This window comes from Hyperolius riggenbachi, chromosome 6 (assembly GCF_040937935.1).
Source record: "Hyperolius riggenbachi isolate aHypRig1 chromosome 6, aHypRig1.pri, whole genome shotgun sequence".
Taxonomy (NCBI): domain Eukaryota; kingdom Metazoa; phylum Chordata; class Amphibia; order Anura; family Hyperoliidae; genus Hyperolius; species Hyperolius riggenbachi.
The window spans coordinates 233,176,853-233,192,953 of record NC_090651.1 but is presented as its reverse complement, the minus strand read 5'-3'; the positions used below and the strand labels follow the sequence as shown (position 1 = coordinate 233,192,953).

The 16,101-nt window shown below is 41.8% G+C and overlaps 1 protein-coding gene across 9 annotated transcripts in view; it reads right to left on the bottom strand.

Annotated features, from left to right (window-relative positions):
- Positions 1-12,736: 12,736 nt before the first annotated feature.
- The window catches only part of RNF207 (ring finger protein 207), a 128,957-nt gene continuing 125,592 nt past the window's right edge, over positions 12,737-16,101 (bottom strand). For all 9 annotated transcript variants that reach the window (XM_068240514.1, XM_068240509.1, XM_068240512.1 and 6 more), the window contains one exon: positions 12,737-15,980. In XM_068240514.1, coding sequence (XP_068096615.1) covers positions 15,818-15,980 — 163 coding nt within the window. In that variant the 3' untranslated portion in view covers positions 12,737-15,817. The remainder of the gene's footprint in view (positions 15,981-16,101) is intronic.

Genomic DNA, 16,101 nt, shown 5'->3' with positions numbered 1-16,101 from the left:
AGCTTGCCACTTTTTAAATTTCTTTTTCCGGCTGACACCGTTGCCTGTGGTACCATCAGGGCAAACCGAAAAGGCTTTCCACAAGAAGTCCTGAAAAAAAAATTGAAAAAGGGGGAGACTTGTAGTCTGCGCAGCAATGAAGTCCTGGCACTAAAATACAAGGACAAAAAAGATGTGCTTATGCTTTCCACCATGCACACAGAGGGCACAGTGTTAGTGACGTCTCGCCGATCAGAGACTGTCAAGCCTATTGCGATTGATGACTACAACAAGCATATGGGAGCAGTGGATCTGTCCGACCAGATGTTGGCCCCATATTTGGTAGCTAGAAAAACTAAATCCTGGTACAAGAAGGTAGGGATTTATTTGCTACAAATGGCAATGTTCAACGCCCATGTGGCATACAGAAAAGCAGGCAATACCGGGTCATACCTGCAGTTCCAGGAACAGATCATTGCATCTTTCCTTTTTGGATCTGGCACAACACCAGTACGCAGTGACCAATCCCAATGCGAAGACATCATCAGACTCTGCGACAGGCACTTTATGGAAGCACTCCCTCCTAATCCCCTGAAAAAATATCCTCAGAAGAGGTGCAAAGTGTGTGCCAAACACCAAATAAGAAGGGACACAAGATATTACTGTCCAGATTGTCCCTCCCACCCAGGCCTCTGCTTTACTCCGTGTTATAAAATATACCATACGGTCACCAATTATTAGAACCATGCCTATCTCCCAAAAAAAATTCTGTAGCCACGAGCTCCATTTGAAAAAAAAAAATGTTTCCAAAAATAAAGAAAATAGACCAGGGGCAGCCTAAGGCATGTGCCATTAATTAAGGGCCACCATTCCCAGCGGGCCACCACATTATATTCTTATTTTTACAGTTGGTCATTGTTTATGACTGTATTTTGTTCATGTTTTTTTTTTATGTTGCAGTTATACACATAAATGAATATCAAACAATAAAAAAAGTGTAAAAGAAAAGTAAAAAGACAAAAAAAGTAAAAAAAAAGAAAAAAAAAAAGAGCTAGGCATTGCTGCTACCTCCACGTGGTGCCTGGTGGAAACAGCGAAAGCTGGCAAAATGCAGTGGATATTTCATTTCATTTTATATTTGATTTATCAGCACTTAGTGGCTATGCAGTCTCTGCGGTGGATGTTGCCATTTGCCCTGCATAGGATACTATATTGCCAATGGCGGATGAAGGGGCCACAAATTCTTTCTGCTGCTCCTGCACAGGCTGAATATAATGGTCAACTACATGATCATCTAGTAACAAAATAAGGCCTATGGCACATCATTTTCATCGTGAGAAGCTGAAGAATACATTTTCCAGTGTTTTATTTCAGTGGCACCTGTCACTTTCAAAATGCTTAGCGACAAACTGTCACCAACAGTCAAAAAAATATTTATTTTCAAACAAGTGGTCACACTTGTGCAATTTTCCGCAAAACCACAAAAATGTAACGGACACAATATACCCATATTTGTATAGCCCTGGATCTCTACTTTTCAAAATGGTGGCACTTGTAGTACTTATTTTCTGTTCTGACACACATAGGACTCTGTGAAGGAAGCGTGACGCTATAAAAAGGAAAGCGGAAAAAATGCCCTTCAAAAATCCAAATACGCAGGTCTCTTATAAAGGCCCACTACGTGGTCAGCTAGTAACAAAATAAGGCCTATGGCACATCATTTTCATCGTGAGAAGCTGAAGAATACATTTTCCAGTGTTTTATTTCAGTGGCACCTGTCACTTTCAAAATGCTTAGCGACAAACTGTCACCAACAGTCAAAAAAATATTTATTTTCAAACAAGTGGTCACACTTGTGCAATTTTCAGCAAAACCACAAAAATGTAACGGACACAATATACCCATCTTTGTATAGCCCTGGATCTCTACTTTTCAAAATGGTGGCACTTGTAGTACTTATTTTCTGTTCTGACACACATAGGACTCTGTGAAGGAAGCGTGACGCTATAAAAAGGAAAGCGGAAAAAATGCCCTTCAAAAATCCAAATACGCAGGTCTCTTATAAAGGCCCACTACGTGGTCAGCTAGTAACAAAATAAGGCCTATGGCACATCATTTTCATCGTGAGAAGCTGAAGAATACATTTTCCAGTGTTTTATTTCAGTGGCACCTGTCACTTTCAAAATGCTTAGCGACAAACTGTCACCAACAGTCAAAAAAATATTTATTTTCAAACAAGTGGTCACACTTGTGCAATTTTCAGCAAAACCACAAAAATGTAACGGACACAATATACCCATCTTTGTATAGCCCTGGATCTCTACTTTTCAAAATGGTGGCACTTGTAGTACTTATTTTCTGTTCTGACACACATAGGACTCTGTGAAGGAAGTGTGACGCTATAAAAAGGAAAGCGGAAAAAATGCCCTTCAAAAATCCAAATACGCAGGTCTCTTATAAAGGCCCACTACGTGGTCAGCTAGTAACAAAATAAGGCCTATGGCACATCATTTTCATCGTGAGAAGCTGAAGAATACATTTTCCAGTGTTTTATTTCAGTGGCACCTGTCACTTTCAAAATGCTTAGCGACAAACTGTCACCAACAGTCAAAAAAATATTTATTTTCAAACAAGTGGTCACACTTGTGCAATTTTCAGCAAAACCACAAAAATGTAACGGACACAATATACCCATCTTTGTATAGCCCTGGATCTCTACTTTTCAAAATGGTGGCACTTGTAGTACTTATTTTCTGTTCTGACACACATAGGACTCTGTGAAGGAAGCGTGACGCTATAAAAAGGAAAGGAAAAAAATACCCTTCAAAAATCCAAGTACACAGGTCTCTTATAAAGGCCCACTACGTGGTCAGCTAGTAACAAAATAAGGCCTATGGCACATCATTTTAACCAGGAAGGGCCAAAGAACATTTTTTGAAGTGTTTTATATCAAAATCACTTGTCATGTGAAAATTAGGCAGGGTGAAAAGTGACAAAAATGTATATTTTCTGCTTTTACATCTGTTTTTCCTTGTCATATGCATATGAAATAAAATAATTGCTTGGAAACAATATTACTGAGAGATAGCCTAGATTGTCCTGAAAAAAACACCACATGTTTCAATTAGATAGCATAAGTAATTAAAAAGTTATTACTGTATTAAAAGCAACACAGCTGAGTATCAAAATTGTCAGGAATCTGAAGGGGGTAAAAACCCAGGAATGCGAAGTGGTTAAACTGGAGAACTTTGGTTAGATTTCAGCCTCTCCCTTATGTAAGATCTAGCTTTTGAGGATGGAACTCAGGAGCAACTCCTGCTCTAGAAGTTAACTGGCTCCTTACATTGGGGGGGAGAGGGGGAAATCTTAGTCTCAAATATGTAATCAGCCCATATCCCCAGCAATATGCATCACATACATAGCAAATTCTGCAACCTCAAAGATTATGGATCACAGTAATACCAGACATGAACAGTGTAGGACATTCCATTACTAAGAACTGGAAAAACAGGGTTGCGGCTTATGTCAGCCCCATAAAAGGGATATGAAAATGTTCAGCAGGACATTGGCAGTTTAATTATATACTTTTCATATAGGTCACAAGTACAGCATCTCTTAAAAAGGCAACCAGGGCTGTAGGCAATTCACATTTTCTCCTAAGTTTTCATCTTCTATTTAAAATAACCTTTTAACATTTTGCAATTGAAAAAAAAAATACCAAAAGAAAGTTGAAAATGGTTTATCAAATTATTCGGAGCATTGTCTTACTTGCTGAGGGTTTTAAAGGCATTTTATTGACAAGTTTAAAATATCACCTAGGAGAAACCGCTAATTGCATATGGGCCTGGGTTTTCTGGAATAATCTTTGAACAGATGAGTCTATAATTGAACTATTTGGGCACCAGAACCAGGGCTGTGGAGTTGGAGCAATTTTAGTTACCTGAAATCAGTGGTTTCAATAAAGTAAGGAGTCGAAGTCAGATGATTTTTGTACCAACGTCACAGCCCTGGTAAGAATTAGATTATGGAGTCAGAGTCGAGAAGTTGAAGCAATTTTGAGTACTTGGAGTCAATGGCTGCATAAACTGAGGAGTCTGAGTCGGGTGATTTTTGTACCGACTTCACAGCTCTGACCAGAACAGTAAACATGCCGTAAATCAAATGCAGCGTTCCAGGAAATGAACCACATACAAACTGTTGGAAGGCGTGGAGTGGAATTGTCATGATTTGAGGTTGCTTTGCTGCAGAAGGACCTGGCCAGCTTACAATCAGAGAATCCAATATGAATTGTACAGTGTATCTAATGGTGCCCATACATGGTACAATTTTTTTCCCCCATCTAATCTTACCATTTCTATGTAGTGTAAGGGTAAATTAAGTGAATATACTGAAAGGATAATTTAGGTAGTTATCTTATATTACATTGAAATGGTAAGATTGGATGAAAAAAAATTGTACCATGTATGGGCACCATAAGTTTGCTTAAAGGGAACCTGAGGTGAGAGCAGTGGCAAAGCAATAGGGGATGCAGCGGTTGTGACTGCATTGGGGCCCACCTTCATCCATTTTATTAGCTTTTGATTGTTGCTATGCTGGTAGTGAACACCTTTATATGTACACTGAATAGTAGTAATGCTTAGCAAATTGTTTCCTTATTACACATTTCAGACACTTCAGCTGACCTTTGTAGGTTTTGGGGCCCCTTGTAAAACTTGCATGGGGGCTTCAAGCTCTATACCTTCGCCACTGGGTGAGAGGTAGATGAAGGCTGCCATATTTATTTCCTTTTAAACAGTGCAAATTGCCTGGCTGTCCCCTTGATCCTGCTAATACATTTAGACCATAGACCCTGAACAAGTATCCAGATCAGGTGCTTTAAATGAAGTATTACTGGATTCTCCATATGCTTGTTTCAGGGTTGCAACTCGGACATTGCTGAAACCAGAAGATCAACAGGACTGGCAGGCAACTGGTATTGTCTAAAAGGAAATAACTATAACAGCCTACATATCACGCTCACCTCGGGTTTACTTTAAGGCTTCTTTCACACTAAGACGTTGCGTTAGGTGCTACGTTAAGGTCGCATAACGTGCACTTAACGCAACGCATGGTGGTGGTGGCAGAGGACTTTAGCAAAGAGCCGCGTTAAGCGGCTCTTTGATGTGTCCGTGATGCGTACTATAGCACGTATGCGCTGGTGGAGACCACGTGAGCGGAACACTCCGCATCACGTGGTCCCACCAGTGACGTCAGCACAGTGCAGTGAATATTAATTAGCCATGTGGCTAATCACTGCGTCTGTGCAAGCAGGCTAACGCCGTAGCATGCTGCACTTTAGATTGACGTGCAGCGTTACAACGTGGGCACTGTGAACAGCCCATTGCAGTTACATTGCTGTGCATTGGGGAGCGTTACAGGCTGCACTAACGTGCACCTGTAACGTCTCACTGTGAAAGCAGCCTAAAGGATACATGAAAAGTTTTACTCACCTGGGACTTCTTCCAGCCCATAGAAGTCTTATCAGGTCCCAAAACTGACATTTGGACCAGAATAGAAATCGATATATGAACATATATTTATAAAGTAATGAATATTAACAGGTCTTAATTTTTTTACAAGAATGGTTTCACAGGTTTGTTTGTTTTTTAGATCATGTGAGAGATGGTTATGACCTCTCAAGATTGTTCCTGTTTGTGTCCTCCAAGAATATTCTCACTTCCTGGTGACCACATAACTATAAAGTGAATGCTGGTGTCCACCAGGACAGCAATACAAACCTGACTATTTCTATTCCAAATGGTTTCTGTTGGCTATACATTACCCGATGGCCACCAGATTGACCATAATATAAATTCCTCTTTGATCAAAGAAGGATCTATTAGCTGCTCACACACTACACACAGATTTCCAATAGAATTCAGCATGAAAAACGAAAGCTGCTACCGCTCTGTACCCACCAAGCCCTTTCAAGCAAGATCTTTCCAGCATGCTGGATCAATTGTTTCAATTGATTTTGGCTGGAAATCAATCAAAATGATTGAATAGCCACATTGCAGCAGTAATCTCTGCAGATTCGATCATTATGTTCAAATCTGCAGTATATCAATGCTGCAAGTCGAGTAATGTAGGGGCACCTTTCGTTTACTCAGTTGCTGCAAGTTTTTTTTCACCCCGCATTACACACACTTACTGGCTAATTCAATTATCTAATTAACTCTTGCACTGGCTGGTCAATTCTGAACTCACCATGGCAATATACTGGTTTTATTGATTTTCAGGAGTTCTGCTCCCCGGTATTAAAGCTTGTTCTACAAGATCAGCGTGTATTTCCAGAAGAACGGTGCTTTCTTTGATCACATTCGTTGGGCAATGTTTTCTTGATAATCTCTTCTGTCAGGCTGTCCTATATGGTGTCTGGGAGTAATACCCAGTTTGTCTCATCGATAATGGTACTTTTATGAGTCCTCTAGGACTACTGTCCTTTACCTGCATTCTTTTCCGTCACTTTCTGGAGTATGGGTTTTTTGTTTTTTTTACAGTGGTCCATGATGCTTCTCCCTGGTGTCGGATTTATTCTCTAGTAAAAATGAGGGATCAGGAGGCTTTTAACCCTCCTGGCGGTCGATTAAAAACTGCCAGGGGGCAGCGCAGCCGGTTTTTTTTTTATTTTAAATCGTGTAGCGAGCCTGGGGCTCGCTACACGATAGCCGCTGTGTAGCAGCATCCCCCTACCCTCTTTGATAGCCTCCGGCGATCATGAAATCCTGTTCAAAGAACGGGATTTCCTGGAGGGCTTCCCCCGTCGCCATGGCGTCACCGACGTCACGGACTTTGTGACGTCTAATGGAGTCCCGATCCACCCCTTAGCGCTGCCTGGCGCTGATAGGCCAGGCAGCGCAGGAGTCTAGGGGGGGGGCTCTGCAGCGACGCAGATAGCGGTGAATCAGCGGGGCGGCGGCGATCGGTGTGCTCACGCAGCTAGCAAAGTGCTAGCTGCATGCAGAAAAAAAAAATACGCAAATCGGCCCAGCAGGGCCTGAGAAAACCTCCTGCGCGGCTTACCCCGAACCGCCAGGAAGGTTAAAGGACAACTGAAGTAAGAAGAATACTGAGGCTACCATATTGGTTTCCTTTTAAACAATACCAGTTGCCTGGCCTAATCTATTTGGCATCAATAATGTCTGAACAACACCAGAAACAAGCATGCAGCTAATCTTGTCAGATCTGACAAATGTCGGAAAAACCTGATCTGCTGCATGCTTGACACAATTTATGGGAAAAAGGCGCCCAGGTGTGTAAAAATGTATTAAAAACAATAAAAATAGGAAGATGAGGTAGCTTACCTCAATAATGAAATATTTGAGTCAACAAAGAATAATTTATTAAGCACAGGCTTCGCCCATAAATTGTGTTATATCACCCCCCAACATACCACATCGGAGGGGTTGAGACAGACCATGTGTGGTTTTACCATAAGTGGCACTGTCCTGTTTTTTTCCAAGGAGTGCGACCGCATCTGGGTCCGGCTGGACCACCCCGAATGGAGTCGTGTTAATCATCGCCACCTGCTTTCTGCAGTTGTTTGCCCCTCTTCAACCCACCTTTGTGAGTAGATTTTCATACCTATTGAATTTTCCATTTGACCTTACATCCTGCACTACTGAGCTCCCGTTATCTGTTTCCTGTTGTCTTTGTCTTTAGGGTGTCAAGACACCCCCACCACTTCATGCTGCATGCTTGTTCAGGGTCTATGGCTAAAAGTATTACAGGCAGAGGATCAGCAGGATAGCCAGGTAACTGGTATAGCTTAAAATGAAATAAATATGGCAGCCTCCATATCTCTCTCACTTCAGTTGCCCTTTAACCCTTTTTGGCTTTTTTTCCATAGGGGGTGGGGCGGGTCAGCTTTCCTGTCAGACTGTCATGGTTATAACTCATAGTTATAACGTTATCAATAAATCTAACTCCATACCTTTTTACCTTTTTCTTAGTATTTTCTTAATGAAAAAAAGCCCTACTCTGACATTTTTTTTAACCATTTGCCCACCCTACATGAGCTTGGACAAGCTTCAAGAGGCAGAAAACGATAGAGGGGCCTGACGTGCTGTGCTTCATGGGGTCGCAAAGAATCGGACATGACTGAACAACAACAACCCCCATACAGGCTGGTAGGAATGCTCAAATAACGACTTTGGATGAAATCTGAATAGGTGTTATTCGGATTTTATCCAGGTAAATAAATCACCTGTGCGGGAGGAGGGGGGGGGGGTTAATCTTACCCATCAGGCATCTTCTTAGCTCCGTTCTCCGGCGCCTCCCATGATGTGATCCAAGCTCATCACATGACTACAAACACTTCCTCCTTCAACCCGGAAGTGTTTGTAATCACGTGATCGCCGCTTGGACCGCATCGTTATTTGAGCATGCCAACAGGCTGGTATTTTTAGAATGAATGAGCATGCCCTTAGAGGTTGTTTAATATCAGGACTCTCTTCTCTGCATCCCGCTGCTATAGTGAATATACAGGGAAGTAAGAGAAATGCAACTTTGAATCTCCCACCAAAGTTTCCTATAGATAAGCCTATTGAACACTATGAATCCTCAGCATGAAAGAGGAAACCTTAGAAGTAGAATCAAAGCAACCCTGTAACAACCTAAAATAAAAGCCTAATCTAAGAAGCGTGAAGAATCCGGATCCCATATAGCCTTCCAGGTCCTCTCTCCGTCTTCTCATTCGCTGATAAAGTTATAACGTTATCAAGAAAAATATGTTTACACATTCAGTCATAAAGACACTTCCTTATTACAGATAAATATGCAGAGAGTATAATGGTATTATAGGATAAATATCTATTAAATATGATGTAGGTAATGAGACAACAACAAAGGTGATCTTGATTGTAAAAGAAAAAAATAATACAGTAATAATCATCTGCCAAGCAGCAGCTTATTCTCACGAGTTATCTCTAGGAACAGACAAGTCAGCTCCAGAAACAGACAAATCATTTATAGACAACTGTTGCCAAAAGAACAACTCTGAGGAATAACTTGCTTTTTGACTAGCTTTTTAACCCTTAGACTGCCAGCTATTATTATTATTATTTTTTTACAGCGAATCTGTACTGTCCAATTTGTACAGTAAAAAACATACCGGTACCAATTGAGTCACTGTGATCTCCTGAGTCCCTCTGTGCCATTTCCGCCGCTCCCCGCCACGATCCTGGCTTTTAATTGCCAGTTTATGGCAGTGTTTACAAACAAAAAACATGGCCGCTAACCAGGAAGTGATGTATCTGTAAATATATAGATATATACATATATACTAATATGTGTGTATGTGTGTGTATATATACATTATAGATAGATAGATCATGTTACATTATACTACAAGTTTCTGCACTCCAGCCTGGGATTAGTCACAGTTTCTCAGCATGTGACAGGCAGGCAGGGAAGCTGTCTGTGAAAAATAAACAAAGCACACGGAGCCTGGAGGGGGCGTGCATAACTTGTCCCAATTACAACAGAGGCAGCCCATTCCTCCCTGGGTCAACAAAGCTTGACAAAGAAAAGAAGATTAGATATATTACAGAGACAGTGCAAATAGAAAAGGCTGCAGTAATCCAGACCACATTAGAACAGGTATAGGAACTTATAGGATAGAAGAAATAAGGCTGAACATTTTGTTACAGAGTTTCTTTAAAGCTACACACCAGTGCAAGCTTAGTTTGAATTGTATTTATGAAATGTCTTGGCCAAATCTACATGTACCAAAGTCAACATTAGTCAGTCAGTAGGGATTGTCACTGTGGTGCAAATACATTTGAGATATTTAAGAATTATGATACATAATTATGCTAATTATAAAAATCTATTATAAAATTGACTAATCCAATCTTGCAGTGAAAGCATTTGATTGGTCCATTTTCAAGCTGCATAGATGTGCAGTAGCATTTGCATAATCACATCAACTTTGCATATTTCAAGTAAAGTAGAAAGTTGACTCTGAGCCAAAACTTTGTACTAAACACCTTTTAGACGTCCGTGGCAAAGAGATATGGGAACACAAAAATGCCTATGGATGTCTGCTGCAGACAGAAATAATTTTGTACTAAAATGCCTTTAGATGTCTGTGGCGTATGGATGTGAAAACACAGACCACCTATAGACTTTCGCAGCAGTCTATGGGCTAAAGCGTAACTAAACAGTTATGTACTTAAAGGGAACCAGAGATGAACGATTCACACAAAATTAACATATCAGTTGATAGCTTGTAAAGAATAAATGCTCTACCTGATAATTTCACCGCTCTGGTGTGCCTTTTTAAGTGGTTTTTATCCATTATTGCTCCAGGAAATATCCAATATGGCTGCCGGCTCATATCTCTTCTGCTTCCAGGTTATAAACTGTTCTGGATGTGCTGTCTAGCCTCTGTGAGACTATAGACAAGCAGGGCTGCTGCAGCAGGCTTTCATCTGTGTGCTTTCAACTATTATTCTGGTATGCTGTGTGGCTGCCTGTAGGAAGTGTCTCTCATAGAAATGAAACTGCATACAGTAGATAATGACAGGCTGCACACAGATACACTGTTTCAGAACTTCTTTCACGGCAGCAGCAGCCCCTCCCATGTCAACAGCTCTGAGTATGAAATCTGATCCAGGAGGTGGCAGGCTTGGGCTTGAAAAGACTCCACAGAAGAGTGACTCAGCTATAATTATTCCAGGTCAAACCTCAACTGAATAGTCGGTGGACTCTTATCACAGTTGATAACAGATAGATTAGACTGAGAAGAATAAAACTAAAAGCAGGGTAGGTGTTTACTGTCATGTTCCCACTGATAAATGTAATAAAATACATGAGGGTGCTTCATCTCTGGTTCTCTTTAAATGCAAAGACTCTGCTCTGTGGAACATGACACACCTTCTAGAATCGTGTTTATCAACCTTCTTAGAACATGTATCCCTTTATGAAAGATGGTGTTTGTTGAGTACCCTCGTGTTGTGAATAACATTATCTCAAGAACCCCATGGCACAGATATATTTGTTTAAAGTACTCCATATTTGTGTACAAATGCATTTTAAACATTCATTTACATTTTTAGTCAAGTAGTATACTTATTGAGGCACCAAGCCACTGCTTGTTTATGCAAAGGACATTAGCACAGGCATACCAGTGAGGTTACAGTAAGATACCTGCCTAACAGCCACGAACACTTGGTGCTGTGTTCACTCTCCTTGAAGCAATTGAGTGCAACTTCACACCATGCACGCCACAGTGAAAGGAGATGCAAATTGAAATCACACCATGCATGCAACAGTAACAGGGCATGCAAGTTGACATCACACCATTCACGCCACAGGGAACAGGACATGCAAGTTGACATCTGCTCCTGCCAAAGCATTTAGTGCCGACTCTCTACTTCTAACATTATTTATAAATCCTTTATCATTTTTTTGAATCCCTAAACTCACTGTAATTAACCACTTCCGGATTCCGGGTGGTTTGGCTGATCTGTGCTGCGGGGGCTCTTCAGCCCGCAGCACAGATCAGAAATCAGGCAGGGCGATCAGACTTCCCCCCTTTTTTCCCCACTAGGGGGATGTCCTGCTGTGGGGGTCTGATCGCCGCAGCGCTGCTGTGTCTAGCTGGGGGGGGGCTCCTCAAAGCCCCCCTCCGCAGCACTCCTTCCCCCTCTGCATCCTTCCCTCCCTCTCCCGTCCTCTGTGTGCGGCGCAGGACGGAAAGCCGTCCTGCGCCGGATAGGATAGGCTTTAGCCTATCAGATGCCGGCGATCCCCGGCCAATCAGAGGCCGGGGATCACCGATCTCCGTCACGGCGCTGTTGCGCAGCAGCGCCGTATGTATGTAAACAGCGGGGAAGATCTTCCCCGCCTGTTTACATTTACCCTGCGAGCCGCGATCGGAGGCTCGCAGGGTGTTCACGGCGACACCCTCCGTGAACTGACATGGAACGGCCGCTCGTTCAAGCGGCCGTTTTCCATGGAAACTGCTTCAGGATTCAGGGGCGTACTTATGCGTATGCAGAATCCTGAAGTGGTTAAACTACGACAACGAAAGTATCCCCTGAACCCATCCCAAGTACCCCCCCTCAGGGTACACAAAAAAGGTGTCCAGTTGGAGCTGCTTTGTTTTAAAGTGACACTGAAGTGAAAAAAAAACACCTTATGATATAATGAATTGTATGTGTAGTACAGATAATAAACCACTTCAGCCTACAGTGTTGTTTCACCTTATGCATCCGAGCAACTTTCACCTCCCATTCATTCGCCAATAACTTTATCACTATTTATCACACTGAAATGATCTATATCGTGTTTTTTCTGCCACCATTTAGGCTTTCTTTGAGTGGTACATTTTGCTAAGAATTATTTTATTCTAAATCCATTTTAACAGAAAGAGTAAGAAAGAAATGGAAAAAATAATTATTTCAGTTTTTGGCCATTATATTTTGAAATTACCGTATTTTTTGGAATATAAGACGCTCCGCCATATAAGACGTCTATGTAAACCTTCAGCGCTAATCGATATATCCACCACCACAAGCACCATAAGATTAAATGCGTTTACTAAATTGTAACAGACCTTAATTACAGGGTCTGCAACATGGCATCATAAGGTCAGCGGTCAGTATCTTCCCCAGCTGGCCTCCTCTCCACATATGCGAAAATCAGCAATAATTCACAGGCTCTCACAAGCAATGATTCTCCAAAGTGTGCATGAAAGAAAATAGTATACTCATTTAAGTGTATCAATGTTATTTTTAATGTAAAAAAGATTAAAAACAATGCAATAAAAGTCACTCACATCAGGGCCCTTGTGACAGGGACCCAGTGCAGTATACAGCATATAAATATCACAGGACGCCATCCAGCCACACGTCCGCCTCGCCCGACCGGTTTCACTGCTATAGTTTCCTCAGGGGCGATATAAGACGCACCTAGATTTAGAGGGCAAAAATAAGGGGTCACGCATGACGTCAGGCGCACTTGCGCTGTTTGTCACACAGAAGGGGGCACTGTAACTAAGAAGAGGACACCGTAACTATGAAGGCAGTCGGCGGGGCGGCAGCGTGTGATCACCGCGAGGCTGCAGTCTGCATACAAGACTGCAGTGAAGAGGAGCTGGCGGCTGTGACACTTAAGAGCGGGGATACTGGATGGGATTGCTGGACCCTCTTATGACAGCTAATGGGACCTTCAGATGACGGTTGCTGCGACCCTTGGATGACGGCAGTCAGATGAAGGAGGAGAGGATCACGGCGGCAGGATCCGGTAGGTATGTTTTGGGGCCAAAATACCGTACCTTTAGAATATAAGACGCACCCACTTCTACCCCCCAGTTTTGGGGAAGAAAAAGTGCATCTTATATTCCGAAAAATACGGTAATACATGCTACCGTAATTAAAACCCATGTACTTTATTTGCCCATTTGTCCCGGTTAGTACGCCGTTGAAATGATGTCCCTATCATAATTTATGGTGCCAATATTTTATTTGGAAATAAAGGTGCATTTTTTCAATTTGCGTCCATCACTATTTACAAGCTTATACTTTCAAAAATTATAATAATATACTCTCTTGACATGCATATTAAAAAAAGTTCACACCCTTAGGTAACTATTTATGTTGTTTTGTTTTTTTTTCAGTGTCATTTTTTTTTTTTAATTAAAAATTTTGTTTGGGTAATTTTTGGTGTGGGAGATTAACTTTAAATGTAATAGTATGTGTTTATTTAATAAAAAATGTATGTGGATGTAGTTTTACTATTTAGCCACAATGTGCCACAGAGAAAAAAAAAATGTTTTGTCCTGGAAGCGAATGCTCTCGTTTCCAGGAAGCATAAGAAGGACGGGAAACTTTTTTTTTCTTCCCCGGAAAGACCGCAACCTCTGATAAGAAGCCGTCGGTTTTTCTGCCGGGGACTTACATTGAGCTCTTTTGCATAGATAACAGCTGAAGTTTCTTAACTCTTCCTGTAGTGAAAACAATATGAGACTCTTTTCTTTGTTCTATTTCTTAGCTGTACTACACATACAATTCATTATATCATAAGTTTATTTTGACTTCAGATTCCCTTTAACCACTTCAGGACCACAGTGCTAAACCCCCCTAAAGACCAGGTTGGTTTTTTTATTAATTGGCCACTGCAGCTTTAAGGCCAAGCTGCAGGGCCATGCAACACAGCACACAAGTGACCCCCCCCCCTTCCCCCTCAACAGAGCTCTCTGTTGGGGGGGGGGGGGTCTGACCACTCCACAGTTGTTTATTTTTTTAAATAAATATTTATGTTATTATTGAATAAAAAGTTAGTTTTTTTATTTTGAATCCCCTGCTCCCTCCTCCCCCCCCCCTGCCAGCCAATCAGGGTGATCAGCTATCATAGGCTTCATCCTATGACAGCCGATCACTCCCCAGGTTCAGGAGTGTCACACGGCTGTCCCCAGTACAGCGCTGCTGCCGATTGCAGCGCTGTACATGTAAATACACGGCGATTACGCTCAGAGACTGAAAAGGAGATGCGAGCGCATCCTGCACAGCGATTTGCAAACTGCAGCCCCAGGACTTGACGCCAATCGGCGTTAGGCGGTCCTGCGGCTGCCACCGCGGCCTCGCCCATGGGCGTGGAGCGGTCTTAAAGAGGAACTCCAGTGAAAATAATGTAGTAAAAAAAGTGCTTCATTTTTTACCATAATTATGTATAAATGATTTAGTCAGTGTTTGCTCATTGTAAAATCTTTCCTCTCCCAGATTCACATTCTGACATTTATTACATGGAGACATTGTTACTGTGGGCAGGTTATTTAGCTGTTTCTAGCTGCTCTGGCTGTTAGACAGCTAATAACAGCTGTTTCCTGTCTCTGAACATTGTTACATTGTGGCTGTTTGCCAGCAGTACCGCGGTCTTCAGAGGTTCTTGTGGGAGGGATTTCAGCACAAAATCAGTCACACAGCGCCCCCTGATGGTCTGTTTGTGAAAATCATTGTCTTTCTCATGTAAAATGGGGTATCAGCTACTGATTGGGAAAAAGTTCAATTCTTGGTTGGAGTTTCTCTTTAAGGGAGTTAATAATGATGCCTTTCTTGGTACTACAAGATTTCTAAATGTCATCCCTCTTGGGTTTTGAAGGGAGCTGGGGGTTTCATTAGCACTTGGGTCTTATATATTCCATTCTTATCTAATGATTGGTGCAGAGCCTGCAGTGTGATGTCAGTGGCAATGCATGCCTGCACTTCCAATAGACACTAATACAAGCAGTGAGGTGGGGCTCATGCAGCACAGACTGGCAAGTAAATCTACATACACACTTTATATTATTGTAGCCCAAAATTATTGTTAGAGATTTGTTTCGGGAGACTGTTAAGGAAGCACTGTACAGACATGCTGCTTAGCTGATAGCTGTACAAGCTGTCCTGTTCCATGGGGGAGGGAGGAATGGTGAGCGAGAGGCCACCTTATTACAAAACTATCAATGCAAGTTCAGTAGCTGTTGGTCACTAGTGAACTTGGCAGATTGCTAATGACCTCGTCAAAAGTGCTGGGGACATCTATTCAAACTGTATATCTTCGACTGATGCAATTACTAACAATCGTTTTGGCTGAGGAAGATATAAAGTGTGATCATAGCTTAAAGTGAACCTAAGCTCTTCAAGTTTGCATCAAAGCTATCCCTTAACTTTTATTTTAAGAGGTTAGGTTCACTTGACAGCAAATCAAGAGAACAGTCCGTGATGGAACATTCTGCTAAGGATATATGTCAGAGCTGTTGATGTGCACACGCTATAACAGACAGCTTGGCTGCCCTGGAAATTTAGTAACACCTTTATGTACTTAAACCCTTCCGAGATGGGACATTCGTTTTCAACCTGTAATAGTCTTTTCTTTTCAATAAATCATCTTCATTGAGCAGGTTCAAGGTTCTGTTATCGAACTTTAACTCTGGAGGTTTTTCATGCTCATCTTCTGCGCTAACGGTTAAGTCATTTCTAGAATAGAAAAAAACATCAGCAGTCAGTACAAAAATATTTTTAAAATTCATCTCGGTAAAAATTAACGCTGCTAAGGCAACTGCAAATCTTTAATTTCACTGCCTGAGAAGACAGTCTG